The sequence below is a fragment of the Micromys minutus genome, assembly GCF_963924665.1.
Source record: "Micromys minutus genome assembly, chromosome: 10".
NCBI lineage: Eukaryota > Metazoa > Chordata > Mammalia > Rodentia > Muridae > Micromys > Micromys minutus.
This window is the reverse complement of record NC_137979.1, coordinates 22,168,949-22,193,793: the sequence shown is the minus strand read 5'-3', so window position 1 is coordinate 22,193,793 and position 24,845 is coordinate 22,168,949. Positions and strand designations below refer to the sequence as shown.

The following is a 24,845-nucleotide window of genomic DNA, read 5'->3' as shown; positions in this document are numbered from 1 at the left end:
GTGACCCTTGAACTTTTGTTTTTTCTTTTAAGGCAGGGTTTCTCTTATGTAGACCAGGCTGTCATGTAACTCAAAGATCCTACTAACTTTTCTTCTAGGGTTAAAAGTGTATGCTAAAACACCTAGCACGTTTCTTTATATTTACTGTGTTTATATATATATATATATATTTGTGTGTGTGTGTGTGTGTGTATGTGTATGCCTCTGTTTGTGTGTGCGTATGTGTGTGTATATACATATGACCTCATGTACAAATTCATCCTGGTACACATGGAAGTCAGAGGACAACCCACTTCCTTCTTCTACCAGGTAGGTTCACAGGATCAAGCTCTGGTTGTTATCAGACTTGGTAGTACCTGCCTCTACCCTCTGAGCCATTTCCTCTGGCCCAGTCTAGCATTCCTTTATTACTTTAAGCAAGCATTACACTAACAGTTTCCAGTTGTTACAGCATGCACTTACTTAACAGATACCTGAGTCCTACTACATAAAACGCTCTAGGCACTTAGGACACAGAGGGAACAGGACGGTCAGAATTCTAGCTTACGGTATGCTTTTGGTTTTGTGGCACTGGAAATCCTAGAGTGTCACCCATGTTAAACAGACAATTATTACTGAGTTATACCCCCAGCCTTAATTAATGTTTTAGTCAACACTGACAGAAATAGATTGATGTCTTCTTAATGCTAAGAAGCAGTATGAAAAAAAGAATTTTACAGAAACGTAAAGCAGGGAGAGGGTGTTGTTTATTAGAGTTCTCCTGTGAGGCTTTTCTTACTGGCAATATGGTCACTCTATTGTTGGCTAGGAACCGAGCTAAACATTTAATGTGAATCATCTCATTTAATTAACTTCAGTAACTATGTCTAATGCTACTGCCATTCCCATCAAGGTAAGAAGATGGAGCTTAGGGAAGTTAGACTGCAGAGTCTGAAGGAAGGGAAGTAAGGATAAAGAATCAAGATCTGTATCTTACAGGAGGTAAGGAAGCTAGGACTTCAATTCAGGAAAGCAACTCCAGACTCAGGCTCACTATACTGTGCCACCAAACAAACATCCCAAAAAGCCAAGGTGGTGTGGTAACAAAGTAGCAGATCCTTCTGGCCTCCTTACTAAGAGATTAGTGCAATTTAATCTTCCTCTAATATCAGACCATTACTCTCAGTGTCAGCTGAAAGCCAAGCCTTATCTTGAAACAAGAGAAGAAAGACATTTGAGGCTATGCGCTAAGCTCATAGAGGCTACCTACTCAACCCTAAGGATGCTCTTCTCTTACTCTAACCTAACCAACACCAGGCTTGCACACTTGGTTAATTCTCCCAAAGGTTCTATTCCTACCTAAAAGACATGAACAAAACAAGGTGTGACTGGGCCAGCTACCTGACAGAGTCACAAGCACTTCTCACAGGTGTGTTGGACCAGACTGGCCATTGAGAGAGAAGCCAGCAAGGAGGGAGCAGCCTTTCCAGCCCCATTTCAAGGAAGTACAGCTCTTCCTCAGGTCCTGGAGTACCAGAGTGAGAGACATGGGTTGTCTTCTTCAGAGGCAGAAGGCAAGACACAGCAGTACAAGGAATAGGTCACCCCATTCTGTTGAAGGGAAGAAGAGGAAACCCAGGCGGAGTAAGCATGAAAGGAGGCTAGCATACTTCATGGAGTGAAGTCCAGAAGGGAAATACCATGTCCAAGGTCAAATAGTAATTACCGAATTGCTGGATAACGTAAGTTGGGGGCCCAGATAAAATTATCAGAGAAACCAAGAGAGGAGAAGCAGAAGACCAGAGGTAAAAATCAAAGGTCATGGTCTGCACCTACCCACTAAGTAACAGTGTTTCTTTATGGTCACCACAGCCAGAGGAACCTGCTGCCAGAGTTAATCAACAACTTCAATTTGCAATTACATTCCAAATCCAAGCACATTAAAACTTTACTCAAAACCTGGATTTCCATCTTACATCCCCAAGATGTAAACCGGGGATTTGAATATCCCAGTTTATACACTGACTAAGCTCATCTCCTAAAGCCTTCCCTGTCAAAGCCCATCCGAGTACACACACACACACACACACACACACACACACACAGAGAGAGAGAGAGAGAGAGAGAGAGACAGAGAGACTGAGAGAGAGAGAGAACACACACAGAGAGACACAGAGAGACAGAGAGAACACAGAGAGAACACAGAGAGAGAACAGAGAGAACAGAGAGAGAGAGAGAGAGAACACACACAGAACACACACACACACAGAGAGAGAGGGAGAGGTAGAAGAGGAGGGGGAGAAAGAGAAGTGGAGAGGGAGATCCAATACTCAGTTTTGTTCTCCAGAAACTTATCTCCAGCAAGTCAGGTCTCATAACCCAACATTGCACCAGACAAATTATGTCCTGAATGGCAAGGGAGGGAAAAAAAAAAAAAAACTGTGTCACCTAGAGAAACCCAATTAACAACATGACTCTGCTCTCTTCAATTCTCTCTCCCCTCCAGTCATATCCGGGGCACTTGTGGGGTGGTCACCTTTTCCCTGGCTAATTTAAAAGCCGGGAGACAATGTGTACAGAGACCTTCTGAGAAGGTAAGCATGAGGTGGGAAATCCTCCTCTACCTACACCGGTTGGGAAAGCTCGCAGGGGATGGAATCAAAACACCACCTGGGAGACAGTCTAGAGTGGTTCACCTTGAAATTTCTATGTTGCCCTTAAGACAAAGCTGCCCGCTAAAGAAAAACATACAAATGCTGCTGACTTGAAAATTCCGGAAGGAGAGAGAGTAAGTGCCCCACGTGGAACAATAAATGGCTTATTTGAAAGCATTCCTGACACGGTTGTTTCCTCCTAACCATTTCCCTAATGAGCCCCTCCCTCCAACTCTCCTTTGACTCCACTCCCACTAGTTTCCCCCAAGCCCTCCCTACTGACGGCAGGCAGCATGTAGCATGTGTGTTTGTACATATATGTAAACATCGTCTTCCAGCCCGAGTTTCTGAGGAAATCCAGGCTTCTCTTCCTCCCACTGTACACTTGTCTGTCCTCCCAGCCCCACAGGGCTGCAGACTTAGTAATGTAATAGTCAGGGACCCCGAGACCGGAAATGCCTGGGTCTGAAAAGCTGCACTCGAAACCCGAGAAAAGGGATAGGGAAAGTGAACGTGGGATGTAGACGTAGGAGGTGTGTGGGGTGAAGTGAGGAGGTGAAATGCCGCCCAACTTGCAATTCAGGGGTAGGCGAGGAAGAAAACGAGGGATGAGGGGGAGGCTGAGGCAGTTGCAAAGTCAAAATTCCTGGAGCCAGAGGAGGAGGTGGAGGAAGCAGACATGAGGGCCGAGAATGGGGGCGGGGGGCACAAGAAAGGCTCTGCAGGTGATGCAGGGCTGTGTTTAGGGACACCAGAGGTGACCCTCAAACGCCTATAAAGGAGGGGACTCGGATCCCAGCAGCAAGGTAGGGGTGGTACGCAGGTGTGGGGGAGGGCAGCACAGGGTGGGGACCGAACTGGTTCCCAGAATCTCCAGAGGGCGAAAGCCCGGACAGCAGGAGAGGGGCAGGGGTCGTGGGGGCGAGGCTGGGGGCGGTGCTCACCCGCAGGGCAGACAGGTCGATGTCGTCCAGGCTTCGGGCGGGGGCTGGGTCGCCCATGGCCGCCGCGGGGCCACTCACGCTCCGGCTCGCTCACTCCGCTGCCGCCGTTGCCGCTTCTCCCCCATCGGGGGACCCGAGGGGCGGGCTCCACCGCGCCTGCCCCGAAGGCCGGGGAGGGGGAGGGCCAGCGGGAGGACCGACCCAGCGGCTGACAGGCGCTCTCACCCGCGCGCCTGCAACCCGAGCTGCCGGCTACCCTGCGCACGCGCGGAGCGGACCGTGACGCGAACGCGCCGGGCGCCCCCTCCCGCGGGGTGCCGACACCTGCGCGCAGGCGCAGGAGAGCGGGCGGAGGGCACCCGCGGACCGAGCCTCGCAAGAGCCTGGCGTGGAAGGAGCGCGCCCACCCGCTGGTGCGCGTGCGCACACACCTTCCCTTCCTTTTCCCCTTTTATTATTATTGCCTCCTCTCCCCTAGCTCCCTCGTTGATCTTTATTTGACTCCTTTCCTTCCCTTTCCCTCTTTCGTGTGCCCAGCTGCCAATCAAACCACCCACCTCTCTATTTGCGGGGGAAGGGAGGCGGGACCTAACTCCCTCTATTACTAGGGGGGTTGTTATGGTAACTCCCCACGCGAGGGCTGCTGGCCTCTAGCTAGGACGGGCTGTCCACCCACCCAATTGCCATGGTAACAGTGGAGCCGCTGAAGGAGGGGCCTCTCCGTGAGAACTTGGCTGGAGAAACCACGTGGGAGGGAAGGATGGGGTACTGCCTGCCCTTTACTCTCTTTCCTGGCTGGAGTGGAGATGTTGGAAGCAGATAGGCACTCCTACTGCACACGTCTATATCTGCTTCTCTTAGCACAGTGTTCTTCAGGAACTATTGCTGGAGTTGCTAGTGGCGAAGCAGAAGAGGAAGAAACTGTATCCAATCTCTTCAAATTTTGTTCCAGCTCCTTAGGTCTACTCATGTTGACATAGCACCTCCAGCTGGTTAAGTCTCTCTAGAGGTTGAGCGATGCTCTGTAACTATAGACAACACGATCTGCCACTGACTAATGTGTTGTGTGACCTTGAACAAGTGAATTTGCCTTTTCTTTCTCTATGAGGTCGAGGGGAAAGGTTCTGAGTGTTTCAAGAGCTCTTTCAACACTAATACTCCCTCCAAAAATTAGCATAAACATTGCTTAGGTGAGTTTGAATTCTCTGGAGGCTTCTTGGCACATTTGGTTGCACATTCAGATTTGCTCCGGGTACTCTCCTGTTTCATTTACCTTGCCCTTAATATACAAGCCTCAATCCCCAATTGGCCTTCCCACATGGACTCTGCCTGGCACCCTCAAATCGATTCTTCATATCCTGAAGTGATTTTTCCCCCTAAAACTTAAATCTGGCATCATTGTCCTGCTTAAAACGGTTTTCTGAATCCCAGCATTGAGGAAGCTGAGGCAGGAGAATTACATTTTCTGTTCACCTGGGCTATGTAATGACTGGGGGAAAAAACGTTAATAAGTAAAAAAAAACACCATTTGATGACCCCCACTGCCTTGTGGGTAGTGATACCAAATACTTTCAAGATTCTGCCTGCTTCTCTGCTTTTTTTTTTTTTCTGATCTTATGTTTTAATAAACTTAAACTTGCTCCAGATGTACTGAAATATACTCTACTTGAAGTTCCCAGAACTCAACATCTCTTACCTGTCTTTGCACTTATGTTTCTTTTCCCTGGAGCATTCTCCAACTTCCAGCTGTGCTGGCTACTTTTATGTCAACTTGACACAAGCTAGAGCCATTTGAGAAGAGGGAACCTCAGCTGAGAAATCACCTTCACCATATTGGCCCGTGGGTAACTTAACTAGTGATTGATGTGGGAGGTTCCAGCCCACCAGGGTGGTGCCATCCCTGAGCATGTGGTCATAGGTTGTGTAAGAAAGCAGGTGGAGCAAGCCAGTGAACAGCAATATTCTGTGGCCTCTGCTTCAGTTCCTGCTTTCCAGGTTCCTGCCCTCACTTCCTTCATTGAGGGAGTGTGAGTTGAGCATTATAAGCTGAGATAAACCCTTTCCGCTCCATGTTGCTTTCGGTCGTGGTGTTTCATTACAGAGTAGAAATCCAACTGAGACACAGCCATGGCCACTCTCATTGGCCTTTGCTTTATGTGACCTGCTGGAACCACCTCTATGTGCACGGTATTTTACACTATTTTGATCCATGCATCTGTGGGCATGCAGGGAAGTTACAGTGCACAAAATGTGGAGAGCTCCTTGGTGTGGTGGCTCAAACCTCTAATTCTAATACTCTGGAAGCTCAGGCAAGAGGATTCTCAGAAAGTATAAGGCCAGCTTGGACTTCACAGTGAGACCCAGATCAACCTGTGCTGTATGAAGCCTTGTCTTTTTTTTTTTTTACTCAATAGACAGCAGAGCCTAGGGCTCTTCATTGTCCCTCTCCTAAGCAATAGAAGGAAGCAGTACCATGCCCTTCTGGGAACTGCTGGGAACCACAGCAGAAAGGCCCCCACCTCTGTCCAGAGCTTGAAAGGCTGCTCAGTCCCTGGATAGGGAGTGGAAGGGAACTCGCTTTGCTGAAAATGGTTGACTCTCATAGTCCAGTAAGCATAGAGCAGGGCGAAGACTATGAAGATGGTCACCGAGAGCAGCATGTTTTTCCGGTTCTCTTGTCGAAGCAGCTTTAGCTCCTTCTCATATTTAGAGGCTTTGTTTATGAGGGTACTTTTCTCCTTTTCCAGAGACCTCCTGTCCTCAGGACTCAGCTCAGCCCTGTAGAGCTGGGAAGTCACGGCCTCCAGGTCCTTCTGACATTGAGACAGTTTTTCCTCTAGCCCATCAATCTCCTGAGCGACACCAAGATTCTCCCGCTTCTTTTTAGTCATTTTGCTTGCTGTGTCATGAAGCCTTGTCTTAAGAAACAAACAAACAAACAAAAAAGCAATGCAGGTGTGATGGTGCACACCTGTAATCCCAATTCTTGGGAGGCAAAGGCTGGAGGATTACAGCATATTGAGGTCCAGTCTGGTCTACATAGTGAAATTCAAGCCAGCCTGTAAGATTCTGTCTAAAATTAATTAAGTAATAGAGAGGCACTTAGCATATATACTCAATAAATTTCCTAATGCCAGATTCATAGGCTGTTTAATAATGACAGTTAATAAACAAATCAACATCTTAGGGATGGGATAAATAGCCACCTTCACCTCACAAGGCCATTGTAATCCCTGGAGCGGAAGGGGGAAGAAGCAAGACTGGCAGGAGCTGGTTCTCGATTGCTTGTTTTGCAACCTTCTTTCCTCCCCTACACTATGGTTGGCCTTTTATCCAGACCCCTGGACCAAAGGTGTGCTTGTCTACTCCTGCAATACCTGTCTTAAGGAGGTTGGTGTAGGAGGCTGAAGGATCATGAATTAGAGGCCGAGTTATACAGCAAGACCCTGTCCTAACTGGGCACAGTGGAGAGGCAAGATTACTGCAACTGCAGATTGTTGGTCTTCGTAGCAAGACCCTATCTTCCACAAACACTGCAAGACTAAGAACTAGGAGGCCATTATGTGAAACAGCCCAATCTATCCCCTGGCCCAGCTTTGGGGCAGCTGTAGCCTCCACCTTACAGTTAAGGAAGGAATGGTCCCCCAGGGAAAGAGATATTTAGTGCTGACAATGAGACTAATTAATGGGAAGCCAATTAGTACCTGGAACTCCTGTGTGTGTGTGGGAGGGGATATTAGTGTTTGTTGTGTGTGCATATGCATCCGTTCAGAGGAACACGTGTGTATGTGTGTGCACACATGTACAAGTGAAGGCTGGTGAACAAGGGAGAAGAACCCCTGTTCTCCTACTGGGTTGCCTTGTCCAGCCTTAAAATGAGGGGAGGTGCCTAATCTTATTGTAACTTGAAATGCCATGTTTGGCCGATATCCCCGGGAGGCCTGCCCACGGAGGAGTTGGAGAGGATTGCAGTTGAGATATAATATATAAGTTAGTAAATAAAATATATCCAATAAAAAGTTTAAAAAAATAAAAGAAAAAGAAAAGTTAGGGATCTTTTTTTTTCTAAGATATGTATGTAGTTCTGGTTACATGTCACTATGTAGCCCTGGCTAACCTGGAACTCACTCTGTAGATCAGGCTGGCCTCAATCTCAGTGCTCAGCCTACTTCTGCCGGAATTAAAGGTGTGCACCAACACTGCCCAGCTTGGAATGCAAAACGGCTGTCTTAGCTGATTTTTAAAATGAATCTACTTATTGTGAGCACACACAGGAATGCCATGGCCTGTGTGTGGAGGTCAGAGAACAACTTTCAGGAGACTTCTAGCCTCTCCTTCTAGCCTGTGGGTCCTGGGGATCAAACTCAAGTCATCAAACATCTTCCTCTGCTGAACCATCTCACTGACCCTAAAAGTCACTTCTCAAGAGAACCAGAGGGATGGGAGAGCAACCAAACAGCCTCTGGTCACATTCTCACCCACCCCCACTCCCTTCCATGAAGCCTTCCTAACTCTCCACTCCCCTTATTTTCTTCCTGCTCCTGTGACTATCTGTGCTCAACAGTTTTCTAATTGCAAAATACTTAAGACATATGAAAAGTCATGAACATGTGTATTTATACACACACACACACACACACACACACACACACACACGGTCCGCCCCAGTCTTCAAGAGTTAGGTGAATGAACTCAGAAGTGGCTAAGAGGAAGCACGGAGATGGAGCTGTGGCAAAAACCTATATCCAAGCACTTAGGAGGCAGAGGGAGGCGAATCTATCCGAGTTTGAGGGCAGCCTGGTCTACAGAGTGAGTTCCAGGACAGCCAGGGCTACACGAAGAAACTCTGTCTTGGAAACCAACCCTACCCACTGAAAGAAGGGAAGGAAGGAAAGAAAGGAAGTCTGGGGGGGTGAGCGCACAAGCAAGCACAGAGACACACGCAGAAGAAAAATGTTAGAACCGAGGCAGAGAAAGTAAGGATGGGTGCTGCCCCCGCAGGGAGCGCCTAGGACAACACTCATCTCCAAGAAGAGGCCTGGGTCTTTTCTACACTTTTATTTATGAAATGCTTGAGGAACTGGTACAAAGTTAGTGTCTGTCAGCAGGCTGGTGGAGGCAGTTATGGTGTCTTCCCCAGCACCACTGGTGGAGACTGCAGTCAAAGCGGCTCCATACTCCTCTCCATCTTTGCCGCAGTGGGCTGGGAGAGGCCCCAGGGCAATATGGGGTTCAAGGGCAGGTGGAAGAGTGAGATGGAGACCCAGGACAGGAGTCCCTTCTCCTGGAATAAAAGGCTTGACCTCAGGCCTCCTCGTAGGGCTAGGGTTCTATGGTGTAGTGGTTTGAACCTGGTGGCAGGAAGGTAAACTTCTCTAGAACTCTGTCCTGCCTCCCCAGGCCAGGCTCCGGAGTGCTCACTTTGGCTACTTCTCAAGTAAAGGCTCTCTGTGATTCTCCAGGCGTTCTCAGAGATGTCCTTCCCAAGGATCAAAGGGCACTGCCCTCAGAACTCGGGGTTTAGGGCAAGGATCCAGGCGCATAGGGCCCAATGGTTAGCGACTGCCACTGAGCGGAAACCCCCGGCTACGTCCACACTTCTAAAGGTATCATCCCCTCTTTGCTCCCCAGTGGGGGCAACAAGGACTCATCCTCCAGAAACTTGAGGGGGAAGTGAACTAAGTGGCCCTGGATATGGGCAAGCTCAGACTGAGCCAAAGAAGGGCTGACTGTAGCCAAGGACTCCACAGCCACGTACTCCCGGAGAGCCCGCAGGGAACGGGTAGCGTTGGACGGCAGGCAGCGGAAGATCTGGGGTGGGAGGGAGGACAAAGGAAAGGGAGGGTTAGGATCATTATGTCCCCTGGACTCTGAGCTGCCTGGGCTGGACTCCTAATTCCCTATACCACCTCAGTAGCCCCAGGCTGCTGAATCCTAACAGAAAATGCTCCCCAGTCCCTAATCTCCCTTCCTCACAGGATAACCCATCAATTCCTCAGGATAAGCTCCCCCTCAGTCCCCACAGCTTCCACCTGCTCATAGATGGTGGCATTGTTCTCCGCTGTTTCTTGCCAAAGCTGGAAGAAGTCATCACAGACAGGGTCTCGGAGATCCAGGTCTGGCCGTGTATTTGCCCCAAGAATGACACTATGGAAGAATGGTCCCAAATGGGCCAAATTAAGATCCTCAAAGAATCTGAACAGTTGGTACTGTACTTCAAAACAGATGTGATCAACAGGAACAGTCAGTGTCAGCAAACCTGATGGACCTTTGATTTATCTTTACTTTGAATTCTCTGTGTAAACTCTGGCTGCCTCTGGCTCCCAAGTACTATGATAAATTGTGCCTATAATCCCAGTACATGGAAGCCAGAGACAGGAGGATCAGAGTTCAAGGTCAGCCTATGCTACCATAGCAACTTCTTGTTTCAAAAAAATAAAACCATGAAACACTTTTGTGCTGGAGTGATGGCTCAGCAGTTAAGAGCACTGACTGCTTTTCCAGAGGTCCTGAATGCAATTCCCAGCCACCACATGGTGGCTCACAACCATCTGTAATGGGATCTGATGCCCTCTTTCCCTCTTCTGGTGTATCTGTAGACAGCTACAGTGTACTTATATAAATAAAATAAATACATTAATTAAAATTTTTTTTCCTTTTTGTGTGTGTTCCTAGTTGGCTGATACCCTAACTGAATTAGTCTGGGAGGAAATCTAGTACCAGTTCTAGGAAACCCTCCCATATAGCTCAAAAGGCAGCCCCTCCCAAAGCCCCCACATCCATCTATACTCCCAGACTCCTACCTGAAACAGTGCTTCCGCAAACTCAAGGCGAATCTGCCTGCCTGGTACTCCACTCCATCCATGAGGGATGCTTCCATTTCTGTGTCCTGAATAAGTATGGCTAGCTCACTGTCGCGCTTCCCCAGCAAGCTCCTGTCGTTAATGTTTGCAGAACCTGGGTTCAAAGGCACACTGTCTGCTTGGGCTGAGGGGGGGCTCCCCAACACCTCATCACCTTTACCAGAGCACTAGCCTGAAGCCCCTATGCGAGCTTCAACTCCGACTCTGTATCACCCGCTCTCTGACCCTCCCAGACCCTCTCTAAACAGAAGACCAGGAGCAGCACTGACCGATGATGACTGTTCTGTCATCTGCAATGAGCATCTTGCTGTGGATATAGATGAGCTCAGAGATCGGGTGCCCGCCCAGCTCTCCATGTGTGCGAAGCCCGCAGATGGACACGTAATCCCGCCACGCCGTCCCCACTGTACACGAGAGAGATGGGGGAGGAGCAGTGAAGTGAGAGGTATCCTCAGTGAGCAGATGGGGCTCCCAGCAGTGAAAAGCCACCTGTCGTCTGAACAGCATGCAAGAATGACAGCTTCCTTCCCCAGCTCCCAAGCTACCCAAGCTGCCTCCCTGCCAGCGGTCCAGGGCTTGAGCCCCCAGCACTCACTGGCTGCTTTGAGACGATGTAAGATGGAATATTCCCCACGACACAGGGTCCTGAGAGAAAAGAAAGGGTGAAGGAGGCAGAGGCTGGAGGAGGAGGACGGAGGGGAGAGCTGGAAGAGGCAGACCTAAAGTTCCTGTAGGAAGGGATCAGGACAGGGTGGACAGGCTGTGGTGTGATGGGGCCAGGAAGGGTGAATCTGGCTGGCAGGGGTGGGTCACCTGTAGGTGAAGTGCAGAATGGCCTGGATGGAGTTACCACCCCCTGTGGAGATGTCCCCCTCAAAGCCAGGGAGCAAAGGCAGAAGCAAGTAGACTCTGAAACACTGCCCCTGTCTGGGAGACAAACAAAGGTGTAATGGTCCCCCCCCAAAACAAACTCCACCCCTCTATCTGGGCTTAACCAATGCCCCATCCACACCCCGCCACCTTCTTTACTTACTCGTGAGCCTTCAGGATTCTGTCCACAATCTCATCGCCCACCTTGTTCAGAACTGTACGCCCATCTGAGCAGCTGATGAAGAACTGGTTCTAGGGCAGGGATCAAAGAGAGACATCAGCATCCTGGCTCTGATCTCTAGCTCCAGTTTAAGATCCTGCATTTGCTTCATGTCCAGCCAAGCCAGCCCTCAAAGTCCCTGGCCTGTGACCTCCCTCCCGTCCCATCCCTCCTGCCCTCCACGGTTGCCTCAGTCAGACCTCAATGTAGAGAAAGTGCTGGCTCTCTCGGATGGTATGTATGTAAGCATTGAGGATGGAGTTCTCCAAAGTCCCTGCTGACCATCGATCCACAGACCGCAAGACCTATGGGAGGGCGACTATGATGTGGTGCTTAAGTCCAAAAGAGGAGGAATGGAGAGGAGGGTTGGATTCAGGGGCAGTGGAAGGCACTCTCAGGGAGAGCAGACAGAAGATGGGCTGATGGGAGGGAAGGAGGGGGCTGGCTAATCAGGATTATCACCTGCACAGTGGCGCACTGCCCGCCTGGGATTACGAAGGGGAGATGGTTTGCAGTGCTTATGGACTTGGGCAGCAGGTAGGGGTACACAGGTATCTTGTACCTGGCCTTGGTGGTCTGCCAAGAAAAACAGCAGAGTCAGTAGAATTCTGAAGGTGGTAAGCTGAACCTGGTCGGTCCCTCCCTCCCTCTAGGCCTTTTGGAAGGAGTTAGCACCTTGGTGAAGTTCCAGCGCTGGATGAAGTGCCGGGCAAGGTCCCGGGCAGCTACTCCGTGTACAACCACTCCAACATCCCTCCATGGCATCCTGGGTGTGGTCTCCCTGTCAATGAAATCTGGAAATCCCAGGAGAGTCAAGGGAGAAGTTAGGGCTGGTGTTTTGAGGATACTTGTGGCTAGCCTAGTTTTATGTAAACGTGACTCAGGCCAGAGTCATCAGAGAGGAGGGAACCTCAATTGCAAAGATGCCTCCATAAGATAGGGCAAGCCTGACAGGCATTTATAGTTAGTGATTGATGTGGGAGAACCCAGTCCACTGTGGGTGGTCGCCCTGGGGTGGTAGCCCTGAGTTCTTTAAGAAAGCAGACTGAGACAATCCACGTGGAAAGAGCCAGTAAGCAGATCCCCTCCATGGCCTCTGCACCAGCTCCTGCTTCCAGGTTCCTGCCCCGGTTGAGTTCCTGTCCTAACTTCCTCTGGTGATGAACAGTGCTATGGAAACACAAGCCAAATAAACCCTTTCCTCCTCGATTTGCTTTCGGTCATGGTGTTTCATCACAGCTATTGTAACCTTAACTAACACAAGGAGGAAAAGGAAGAAGATTCCGAGGAGGAACTTTCCAGAGGGAAGGCTATACTGTTCCTGACCCATTTCATCCTATGTTCTGTCCCAGCTGCCAGCTCCTGGAAGTCTTGAGGGAAGGGAGCCTCACCTTCAAAAGGCCGGTCGAGCTGCACCCAATCCTTGGTGATGAGGTTGCTGTAGTCTTTTCCCAGCCAGAAGAATTGATTGTGCGAGAGGTCTGGAGTGGCTGCAGGGTCTGAACCTGGTGTGGGAGTCTGCATGAAGAGTACACCACAGCCAGGCAAGGTGAGGTCATGGGGCCAGGCCAAAGAGAAGACATGTGCACTGCTCCAGAGAGTCTGATCCCTCAGCCTCCCTCTTCAACTGCAGTTAGAGTCAGTAAAAATGAAGGCAGAGGGGGAGTAGCCCAGGCTAACCATAAACTTGAAATCCTTCCTGCCTCAGCTTCCTCAGTGCTGAAATTACAGATGTGGACCCCATGACAAGTGTTTGTAGTATTTTGAAAGGTAAGTCTTGGCCAACATGGTATGCCTATAATCTCAGCAGTCTGGAAGTCGAGATAGGAGGATGACAAATTTGAGGATAGCTTGAACAGTTAGATTCTGTCTCAGAAACAACCAAAGTAGCTTCTTGGAGCCTCTGAAAGGCCGAGGAAGCCTAGAGATCGGCAGTTCTGGGAAAGGTGTAAATTTGGAGTACCTGGGTTTGGGGGGAGGGGGCTCAGGATAGCCTTGGGGCAATTACCTGTGAATCTGCAGATTCGGAAGGGTCCCCCAGGTCAGTCAGTCGGTACTGCACATCATCCCAGCGGCCATAGGCAAGATCCAGCCCACCCAAGAATGCCACCGCCTGGTCTACCACCAGGAGCTTCTCATGATGGGCCCACAATGTCACAAGGTCTGGGTGTCGCATCACCTAGATGAATGAGTACATGGGGGAGGGTTTAAATGAAAGGACAAAGGAAGATGGGATGGAGGATGAGACTTTTTAGGGAGAGGAAGGGTTGAAGAGGATGGGAAGTGGCTGCCGTGTAGGAAGAGACTCCGGCCTGAATGTCACCTTTATGTTGGGGTGCAACAGCATCAGTGTCCTCTTGCTGTAACCACTGTTGATGCCCAAGGCCAGCTCCACTTCCTTAAACAGCAGGACGGAAACTCGGACACCTTCTTCCTGGTTGTGAGTGGGAAAATCAAATCCTAGTGCCTCTCCCTGAGTGGCCTCTATCCAACTCCCACTCTCAGGATTCCTGTATGTCCCTCCACCCTACCTGGGTGCTCTCCTATGTGCATCCGGAATGATGCTCACAGCAAACATGAGCTCGCCCACTCATGTATCTACCTACCTTTCATAATCTCCCAGCCAGCCGTCTTCCCAAGTGTTTGCTCATCATCTTAAGTACTGTCTACAATCCCTCCCTGTCACCTCCACCTTCCCGGTTCACATCCTTTCATCCACCTCCCTGTTCCTTGTTTATTCCCCCTTTGTATGCAGCACAGTCTTTAGTCCACGGTGGTATAATACTCAGTAGTAGCCAAAACTAGCCTTCACCTCCTAACCTTCCTGTCTCTGTCTCCCAAGCGCTGGGATTGATTATGGGTACCACCACACCCATCCTATCCTCTATCCATTTGCCCTCCAGCATCCATGGGTCCTTCCTTTTGTCAAAATTCGTAGATGCCAGGTGAGGTGGTGCACACCTTTAATCTCAGCATTCGGGAGGCAGAGGCAGGCCGAATGTCTTGAGTGTGAGGCTATTTAGTTAGAAGCTATTTAGTGAGACCTTGTCTTAAAAACAAAACATTCACAAATGCTGGATGCATGGCAGGTGCTGTGCTGTTGTACTGGAACGTGTGACGTTGCTAAGAAAAGACAAATGAATATCTACACCCCCAGATAGTATAAAGAGGGGAAGCGTCTTGAGTAGTGGGAACCTAGTCTAGACTAGTACCCTAAAGATGGAACCAGGAGATATTTGATAAACACTGAGCCAGAAGAGGTATGCTTCCCCATCTTGAGGCCTGGGATTCCCAATCTTCTCCTTGGAAGATTCCTGCCGAAGTCCTTCCAATACGACCTCCCAGCCCCACCCTCTCCAGAGCCAACCACTTCTCACCGCCTTCCTCTTGAGCATAATGTCTAGTCTCCAGTCATCTGAATGGGCTGGGCGCTTCAGGTAAATCTCAGGACTCAACCTAGAAATCAGGGCAATGGGTAAGGAGCAAGCTATGCTGAAGACAAACAGTCCTGCTTCCCACGGGCCCGTGTGCTGTTCTGCCGCCCACTTCCCTTCCTGGGTGGACCTGACCTCACTCACCACCAGTCTGTGATGAAAATCTCCTCTCGGGCTCGCAGGATGGCATCTGCCACAGCAGCAAAGTAACCTGCCCCATTCACAAACCTGGGGGGAGTCCAAGCCAAGGAGGTCAGGGAGTCAGAAGCCAGAAAGTTCTGGAGAGTAAAGACCGGAGGATAGCCATGGGTCAGAGGTGACAGCAGGGTCAAAGGTCAGGAATGATCAGAGGTGTTAGTTCGTATCAAATACATCAGGTGGGATTGTTCAGTATGATGTGCCAGTGTAAGCAAAATTAACAGGACAAGACATACAATAAATTAATACATCGTATATAAAAGAGCTCCAGGAAACAGGAAGGAAAAGCAGACAAAGAAAAATGCAGAAGTCAGCTGAATAATGAGAGCTTGAGAACTGACAGCTCAGAGCTGATATTAAAATGGGCAGTCAAAGGGTAAGACGTTCAGTTCACTAATTAACAAGAAATTAGGGCAGGGTGTGGCTCGTAGGCCTGTAATCCCAGGCTGGGACCAGAAAATTACTAAGAGTTTGAAATAAGTTTGGGCTATGTAGTAAGATTGTCTCAAAAACACCAAAAAGGGCTGGGCATGGTAGCACATACCTTTAATTCCAGCATCTGGAAGGCAGGTGGATCTGTGCGAGTGTAAGGCCTGCCTGGTCTATACAACGATTTCTAGGCTGGCCAGGGATACACAGTGAGACCTTGTCTCAAAAGTAAAATAACAACAACAAAGACAGGGAGGATAGAGGATATATGTATGTATATGTATATATACACATACATATATGCACAGGCATATATGTAACATATAGTATATATATGTGTGTGTGTGTGTGTGTATCTCACACATATACAATATCCCAAACCAAGAAATGAAAATTAAATAAGTTTTTTGGTTGGTTGGTTTTTGGTATGTCTCTACAAAGTCTCTCTATGTAGCCCTGCTGTCCTGGATTCCGTGGAACACACAATGTAGACCAGGCTGGCCTCCAACTCATAGAATTGGGACTGCCTCTGCCTTCCAAGTACATGCGCAACAGGCCTGGCTTAACATTAAAACAACTTCCTTGGCAGTAGTGGTCTACAGAACTAGTTCCACGACAGCCAAGGCGACACAAAGAAACCCTGTCTGAAAAAAAAAAAAAAAACAAAACAAAAAACCAAAAACCAAACCAATGAGAAATTAAATAACTTTTTTAAAAGGAACTGGTGCTTTCTGCTAGGCTTGGTGCCCTGTATCTATCTCAGCAGGGGAGGAAGGGAGACTGCTGCAAAGCTGAAGCTATGATGAAAAAGTGGGCATTCTCACAGGCCACAGGAACTGGCCATTGACATTTTCCCTGGTATTCTAAGACAGGGATGGTGTCACTGTACAGTCTAAGCTGGCCTTGACTTTTTGACTGTACTGCCTTGGCCTCTGGCTTGAAGCCGCCAAGCCCAGTTGATTATGCTAATTTGTTTAGTAGAGAAGTTGGCAGGAGCTATCAAAGTGTTAATAAGTACATACTCTGTTTTCTGAACTGCTGGGATCAAACTCAGGACAATGCTAGGCAAGCTCTCTACTGCAGAGCCATGTCCAGCCCCACATAAACCTCCATTTTTTTCAATGCTTACTCTTTAATACCATTAATTACATATAGCAAGTTTTTGACATTATCTCACTATGCATCTTGCTAATCTGAAACCCTTTATGCACACCAGGCTGGACTTGAACTCACAGAGATACACCTACCTCAGCCTCTCAAGTGCTGGGATTAAAGGTGTATGACATCACATCCGACCTGTATTTTTATAACTTTTTTATTACACGGATTCATTTTTGGAGGGAGGTTCATGTTTCACAACACATCTGCAGAGACCAGGAACAATTTCAGAAGGTCAGTAGTCTTACACTGTGTGAATCCCAGGGCTCGAACTCAGGTCATCAAGCTTGGCAAAGCTCCTTTACCTCCTGAGCCATCCCACCAGCCAGTAATTGCATTTCTAGGAATACATATTCTAAATACTTAGGCAAAGATTATGTTTATGGAGGACATTATCTTTAAGACGGGGGGGGGGGAAATGCCTTTAATGTTAAATCTTTATATGGAAAATAAGCATAAAAGAGTTGCCATTTATATTAATGTGAAAAGTAAGACGTGCACATGCCCATGATGAGACAGGAAACAAAACTGTTGCCAAGGTTACCTCCGCAAAGAGAAATGCAACCAATGGAAGGGGGCTACATAGAAATAGTGTGAGGTAAAGAGTGGTAATTTCAATTGTTTGGTGTGTCTGGTTGTTTTTATTTTAAGATAGAGTCTTGCCCTGGCTGGCCTAGTTCTCTGTATAGTGCAGGCTGTCCTCAAATTTGTATCAATCTTCCCATCCCCTCTCCACTGCTGCTGGGATTACAGTATCCAAAAGGGCAGCTCAAATGTTTTTACTTAACATGTCACTGTACTGCTCAACCTTTCCCCCTGAGTACCGGGGATGAAGAGCAGGGTCTCCCCGGTGATAGGCAAATTCCTTACCACTGAGCTCCACCCTTTCATTTGACTTCTCAGTCTAGGAGGATGATAAAGAGCAGTCTCGATTCCCACTGCTTGCATGAAAATCCCAGCTCTACAGTTCACAGCTACAGGGCTCAGAGTATCCACTATGTGAAATATGTGAGCACCGAGTAAGCTCTTCATAAGTAGTGTCTATTATTAATGCATTAAAATAAATAAATCGGGGCTGGAGAGATGACTCAGTGGTTAAGAGCACTGACTGCTCTTCCAGAGGTCCTGAGTTCCAATTCTCAGCAACCACATGGTGGTTCACAACCATCTGTATGGAATCTCATCCCCTCTTTTGTCTGATCCCCTCTTTGTCAGGAAGACATACATGCGAATAGAGTACTCATGTGCATAAAATAAATAAATCTTAAGTAAATCGCAGCCATGTGTGGCAGCATGCATCGGTAATCCCAGTACTTAGAAAGCTGAAGCAAGATGATCAAGTTCCAGGCCATTTGGGATCATAGTTAGATCTGGTCTTAAATAAATAGGCTAGATCTAGTGGTGCACACCTAAAATTCCCATTCATGAGGCAGAAGCAGGAGGATCACCGCCAGTTCAAGCCCAGCCTGATCTACATTTTGACTTCCAGTCCTGCTATGGCTACATCCCAGTGAGACCCTCCTGTGCCTCACACATAAAGAAATAAACAGCCAGATCTGGTGGCACATGCCTTCAATCCTGGCACTAGGGAGGAGGAGGCAGGGGGGTCAGAAGGTCAAGGTCATCACTGACTACACAGTAATCCTGGACGACATGAGACCCTGTCTCGGAAAACCATGAACGAGTGGATAATAAATAGGCAGTCCTCCCAGTACAGATATCACTTCTGTTACAAAAGAAACTAAGGCAAGAAGAAGCAGATGTTTGAGGCCAGCCTCAAGAAACACCATCTTTAAAAGAAACAAACAGAAAAGTTTAATAAAAGCCAGCAGGGTTGGAGAGATGGCTGGGTCAGTAAAATGCTTCAAGTCCGAGGACCTGAATTCAGATCCCCAGTACCCACATAAAAGGCCAGTGTGGCCAGGCACATACCCTTAATCCTACCACTGTGTAGGCAGAACCGGGAGGATCTCTGTGAACCCCAGGCCAGCTGGTCTACAGAGTGAGTTCCAAGCTAGCCAGGGCTACAAAGACAGTCTTGAAAAGCAAACAAATGAAGGAACAAAACGGAACCAGCACATGTCTATTATCCCAGCACTCGGGAGGAACACAGAAGCAGATCTCTGGAGTGTGTGTGTTAGCCACTACAGTTAAATTAGTAAGTTCTAGGTTCAGTGAGACCCTAGCTCCAAAAAATGAGGCGAACTAGAACTGGAGAGCTATCTCCGGAGCTAGGAGTAGTTGCTTAGCTTAAGGTTTGCTTCCCAGCACCCACCCCACACAGCAGCTCACAACCATCTGTAAATCTAGTTCCAAGGGATCTGACACCTCTTCCTGGCACCATTGGGCACCAAGCACATATGTGGCATGTATACCTGCATACAGATAAGACATTCATATGCATAAAAAAATAAACTAATAGATAAATAAGTAAAAACTATGGTGAAGAGTAACCATGGAAAATCTCAGTTGTCCTCTTTGCTTTCTTGTGCACACATACAAATGTGCGCGCGCGCGCACGCGCGCACACACACACACACACACACACATTAAAACAATAAAAGAAAAAGGAAACAGGTTCTGGGCTCAATGGCTTAAGGTGCTTTTTGTGCAAATACAACAATCTGAGTTCAGATCCTTAGCACCAAAATAAAAATGGCTGGCAGAGAGCTGGAGAGATGGCTCAGTGGTTAAGAGCACTGGCTGCTCTTCCAGAGATCCTGAGTTCAATTCCCAGCAACCACATGGTAGTTCACAACCATCTCTAATGGGATCCGATGCCCTCTTCTGGTGTGTCTGAGTATCTGAGGACACTGACAATATACTCACATATATAAAATAAATAAATCCAAAGCAGTGAATGTCTAGAAATTCAATGCTATGGCAATGGGTAGAGACAGGCAGATCCTAGGGGCTCACTGCCTAGCCAGTCTAGCCAAGTTGGTAAGCACCAGGGTCAATGTGAGACGCTGTCTCAGAACTTCAAATGAAGGTGCTGGAGAGATGGCACAGTGCTTAAGAGCGCTTGTTCTTGCAAAAGACCCAAGTTCAATTCCCAGTACCCATATGGTGGCTCACAGACATCCATAACTCCAGTTTCTTTGGGATCCAATGCCTTTTTTCTGGTCTACATGGTACTATGTGCATGTGTGAATGTGGTGCGGAGCTATATATACACACAAAACACCCACATAAATTTGGTCTTTTTTTTTTTTTTTTTAAGGGAGAATGATAGAGGAAGGGACCAAAGGTAAATCATCTCTGGTCCACACACATGTACTAAAGATTACTTTCTCTCTCTGTCTCTCTCTCTCTCTCTCTCTCTCTCTCTCTCTCTCTCTCTCACACACACACACACACACACACACACACACACACACACACACACACAGCTTTAGGTAGAATGCTTACCTAGCACATGTGGCACCCTAGTTTTAACCCCCAATACTGCAATAAAAAATGTAACACTGTCTCTCATAGAAAATTTCCATTCGTGCCCACTTTGGCCTCTGAAAAGGTTCAACCTCCTGGATTAGCACACTGGAGCTACTGACTCACCCCTTCTCTAACTGCTCCTTCCCACTCCAACAGTAACCAGTCCTTGTCTTTACCAACACCCCATGCTTCCGTGCCCTCCACATGGACGGCTCTTCTCCATTTTCTTTCTAAAGGAACCTCAGGGTTATGCCTTCTGGAAGCCTGTCCTGACATACTCCCTGAAACAGGTGCCCCCTCTGTGCACCCTTCCCTATAGCTACCACCAGGGTGTCAAGTTCACATTGTTCTATAATTAGATCACCTCCCTGTCTAAACCAGAGAAGCCTGTGTCTTATTGCCCTACTGGATGGAGCACATAGCAGGTGCTTAAGATTCAAAAGCATATTAAATATTTAAATGATATACCAAATCAAAAAGATTTGAGGAGCTCCTCAACAGAGGCTCCCCATGGTTGAAATGCTCATAAGAATCAGGGATGTAAGAGGACAGAGGAGATGGCCAAATTAGGAGATCAAGAGAGCGAATAAATCAATGTGGTTAGAGAGGTTATGGGGTCAGAGAGATGAGAGATAAAAGAGTAGGGTCATGAGGTCAGAAGAGATAAAAGGGAGGGTCAGGAACTCAGACAATGGCCAAGGGGGGCAAGAAAACCACATAGAAGCTCAGAAGGGACGTCAAGGTCTCACCACCGAGCCAGGGTGCCGGGCCGGGGTGGGGCATAGCTGTCATGCTGATGTAGCTGTAGGAAATCTCTGCCCGGACCCTGTGCCAGCTCCGTGATCTCCTGGCCCCACCACCGTGCCTGCCGGTAGCTGCTGCATTTAAGAATCAGAGACCTGGACAGAAACAAAAAGTTGTACCATGAACCCTTCTCCTTCATGCCTACATTCTTGCTCAGAGACTTCCCCTTTTGGCTACTTACTACCTTTGCACACTTCTGAGCTACAACCCACAGACATAGTGAATGTATCTGCTTTATTCCTAGTGGGCTCCCAGTGACCAATACTGTATTAGGAACGCATTATCAGTGAGTGAACAAATAGTTTTAGTTTCTTTCCCTTTTCTCTCTCCCTCCCTCTTTTCATCTCTCCCTTCTTCCCTCCCCCACCCCACCTCCAACAGGATTTCTCTGTGTACAGCCTTGGCTGTCCTGGGACTTGCTTTGTAGCCTTGAACTCACAGTGATCCACCTGCCTCTGCCTCCAGAGCACTGGGATTAAAGACGTGCACCACCACCATCCCACCTCTCCTTTGGAAGACTTGAGTTTCTCTACAGAGTTGAGCTCTGCAGAGCCATTCCTCCTAACCCAGCCTCCCAAAGGGCTGGGATTGCAGGTGTGCACAGTCATGTGTTTCTTTTCTTTAACTTTTAATGTGTGTGTGTGTGTGTGTGTGTGTGTGTGTGTGTGTGTGTGCGTGCGTAAGATATTTGCAGTCAAACCTGATGTGAATAAAGATGCCACAGAATCCAAGAGGGCATCAGCCTCCCTGTAGCTGGAGTTACAGGTGGGTATGAGCCATCCCATGCGTGTGGGGAATAAAACTCAGGGCTTCTCTCCTGCATCCACCCCTCCCTTTTAAAAACACTGGGAGACTACCCATCCCTATTTATTCCAAGGGCCTGTGCTATAAACCTTCACTCTAGGAGTATCCTAAATATATGGATGATTAACTCCTTTACTCAAAGCTCTGGCTAGGCCAGATCCCTCTTCCCCCATGGTCTCTCCTCAACTCCCCTCAGGGCCACAGGCTACTCTCACAACCAGGTTAGTCTTACCTGTGGGAGGTGTCGATCCTCACCCCATACCGAGCCTCTGTGCTCCTCTTCCCCACCTGGACCTCAAAGCCAGGGTCAAAAAGCTGAACAAATGAGATGGCGCCAGTTTCCGGGCGCATGTACAGCAGGAAGGAGTCCTTCACCACCAGCCACCTGGAGTGGAAGGGCCGTGGCTTACCGTCCAGGTCCTCCAGATCTCCCTCTTCCTGCCCACAGACTCCCTACTTAACTCCAGCCCCCACTCGCCTCTTGGACCATCGATAACAAACTTGGTCTCGGCCACAGCAGGTGAAACCAGGAACTCGATGCCCACCAGAGCGCTTCCGGATCACCCCTTCCCTACAGGGATAACCAGGATAGTTGGGAACCCTAGGCACACTGTACCACATTTTATTTTCAAGCGGGAAGATGGGCTGGGTGAGGGGTTCCCATACTCACAGTCCTTTGGAGCCAAGGTCTGGGATAAAGGAAAGTTGACTGACTTCCAGGAATTCTGTCTGCAGAGGAAAAAGTAAGCTCAGGGGGAGATTTGGCTTTCAGCCTCCCTGCCCTACTAACTCTGTCCCTTTGTCCCCTAGGGATCCGATGATCCTCATCTACTTCAAAAACCACAAGCGTCTAGGGTTATGATGGCACACACTTAATACCAACTCAGTAAGTTCAAGGCCAGCCAGGGCTTTACAGCAAAATTCTGTTTTGTTTTGTTATTAAGGGGGAAAAGGAGGAAGGAAGAAGAAGGATCCACCCAGGCTTCTAGGCCCTAGACTCTGAACCTTACCATGGCATGGTAATTGCGATAGAAAGACATGGTCAGGAGCCGGTTGAGGTAATTTTCCAGGTATTTCTGGAGGGAGATGGGAAAGAAACAGATGTAGCCAGAACCTTCTGCATACTGCACACCTTGCTATAGGACCTGCTACATACCTGCTTGCTAGCTGCGTGTCTGGCAGAGCCCTCAGAACCTCCTCGGGGTAGGGAGGGAATGTCTTCATTGGCTGCCTCTCGGGCTGGAGAGTGGGCCACAGCAAAGCTGAAGAGGAAATGAGAGAAGGCTCAGGAAAGAGCTGGCAGGCTACATGCCCGAAACACTGGCGACAAGGCCCTGGAGGGAGAAACGCTGGCAGAAGAAAGGGTCTCTATCCTGGGATTGTTAAGGACGTTCTGGGCATCCAGCCTAGCTGAAATATTGGCACAGTACTACGGAGGAGAACCAAGCAGGGACAGGTTTCCTGGGAACCAGGGACAAGGCGGGGGAGGGGTGCTGGAGGGGGGGACGGCATGGAGCTGAGGAAAGAAAATGGCCAGGGGATATGAGACAGGCAGACAGGTCTGAGGCTGCACAGGGATGAGAAGTATCTGCCTAGCATGGGAAGCAATCTCGTGGCACTCACCGAGCCAGAGGGAGCAGACTCATCAAGACTTTGTGTCTCTGGAGGTCCCGATGCAGCTCCTGAAAGTGTCGGAATTTCTTCTTGGTTGTCCAGGTAAAGTCACCGTGTGTCAAGCGAACGGAATACAGCGTACAGGTTCCCACCTGGGGGTGTGAAAGTCTGAAGTGTGTCTTCTGGCCCAACCCAGCCCTCCACCTGGGTCAGGACTCCCTCTCCCACCCTCCCTGCTATCGGCTGGCCGCTGACCTTGGATCCACTGGTGTATCTTTCGGTGCCTACCACCTGGGCTATCACAGGGACTCCAGGGGCAAACACCAGGGGGTGTGCTTTCAGAGGCTGAAGGTCATAGATGGCCAGAAAGGGATGCATTCGATCAGCTGGGACAGGAAAACAAAAACAAAGCCCAAGGGTGTAAAGATCTCTCAGAAAGCCTCAGATCCCTTTCCTTCCCTCTCTGGGAACCAGCTCCCTCTGTACCTGGATCCTCTCCTTCCTTCAGAGTATCAACCTCATCTGGCTCCATGTGCAACTGGCTGGAGTTCAAATAGTCCCCATAGGGAAAGAGGTTCTTCTGGGTTACAGTCATCCTAGGAATATGAGGAAGCCTCAGGAAGGGACTCGCCCTACAGAAACACCCCTTCCCCATCCTAACGCCCCATCTTACTCAGTGGTTCCCAACTTCTAGGGTTGCAGACGCCCCTCTAACACCCACCCCTGCAAGGTCCATTCCCTGCCTCCTCCTTGAACCAGAGCCTCTCAGCCCCGCCTCTCATTCCATATCCAGGGTCCAAAAAAAGCACCTAGCCAAGATGGGATGGCCTCGAATTGGGTCGAGGTTAAGTCCAAGGGAGGAGCTCTGGTGACAGCAGGGCTCGAAGTCAGGCCAGACTGGCTGGAAACGAGGGTCCCGGCAGGAATGAGGAAGCTAAGCGCTCCCCGCCCAGAAGAGAAATCCTGAAATCTGGACGAGCGGCTGAGTCAGAAGGCCCGAGCAGCTCCAGCCCGACAGCGTCCCCGCCCGGTTCCCGGGGCTCCAGACCTCAGCCGAGCCACGTCCGGGGCCCCGGACCCTGGATGCGGGCCCCGGCGCCAGCGCGGGTTCGCAAGCAGAGGGAGCAGAACTCAGCCAGGAGGCTACACCCCAGAGGGCCCGGGCGGGGCCGGGGTTGAGAGCCTGCCCTCGGGGGCGGGAAGGACCCCAGGGCTCACCTCCAAGGTTGTCGCGTCAGCTGGGTCCCGCCCCCGCCGTCCTTTGCCCGCCCTGCGCTAGAGACGCCCCGGCCCAAAGCCGCCCACTCCCGGAGCCGCCCACTCCCCAGGGCTGTCCTCTTCCTCCGGCTGCCCTCGGGGCACCTGCCTGGCTAAGTCCAGCACCCCCCAGTGTGCGATCCACGCAGCGCACATTCCTCTACTGCGCGCGCGCGCAGCCA

The 24,845-nt window shown here is 49.3% G+C and overlaps 2 protein-coding genes across 9 annotated transcripts in view; both read right to left on the bottom strand.

Moving 5' to 3' along the window:
• Positions 1–3,980, bottom strand: part of MINK1 (misshapen like kinase 1) — a 50,929-nt gene extending 46,949 nt beyond the window's left edge. For all 8 annotated transcript variants that reach the window (XM_080922334.1, XM_080922336.1, XM_080922338.1 and 5 more), the window contains exon 1: positions 3,578–3,980. In XM_080922334.1, the coding sequence (XP_080778460.1) occupies positions 3,578–3,634 (57 nt within the window). In that variant the 5' untranslated portion in view covers positions 3,635–3,980. The remainder of the gene's footprint in view (positions 1–3,577) is intronic.
• Positions 3,981–8,655: 4,675 nt separating this feature from the next.
• Positions 8,656–24,539, bottom strand: PLD2 (phospholipase D2). The gene is made up of 25 exons (XM_080922199.1): positions 24,216–24,539; positions 23,893–24,002; positions 23,662–23,792; positions 23,416–23,558; positions 22,949–23,054; positions 22,803–22,868; positions 22,463–22,521; positions 22,271–22,363; positions 22,025–22,177; positions 20,934–21,083; positions 15,109–15,192; positions 14,908–14,986; positions 13,854–13,964; positions 13,539–13,709; positions 12,922–13,048; positions 12,206–12,324; positions 11,993–12,106; positions 11,731–11,835; positions 11,474–11,562; positions 11,254–11,367; positions 11,036–11,085; positions 10,710–10,844; positions 10,381–10,534; positions 9,610–9,724; positions 8,656–9,388 (listed from the first exon to the last, which is right to left on the bottom strand). Exons 2-25 carry the CDS (start codon positions 23,999–24,001, stop codon positions 9,164–9,166), a joined length of 2,802 nt encoding a protein of 933 aa, XP_080778325.1. The 5' UTR covers position 24,002; positions 24,216–24,539; the 3' UTR covers positions 8,656–9,163.
• Positions 24,540–24,845: the final 306 nt, after the last annotated feature.

Coding starts and splice junctions, on each gene's coding strand:
- PLD2 (XM_080922199.1), bottom strand. CDS start 24,001: ATGACTGTAACCCAGAAGAACCTCTTTCCCTATGGGGACTATTTGAAC. Junction 23,559..23,661: donor GATACACCAGTGGATCCAAG/GTCAGCGGCCAG, acceptor TCACACCCCCAG/GTGGGAACCTGTACGCTGTA. Junction 22,364..22,462: donor GACCTTGGCTCCAAAGGACT/GTGAGTATGGGA, acceptor TTATCCCTGTAG/GGAAGGGGTGATCCGGAAGC.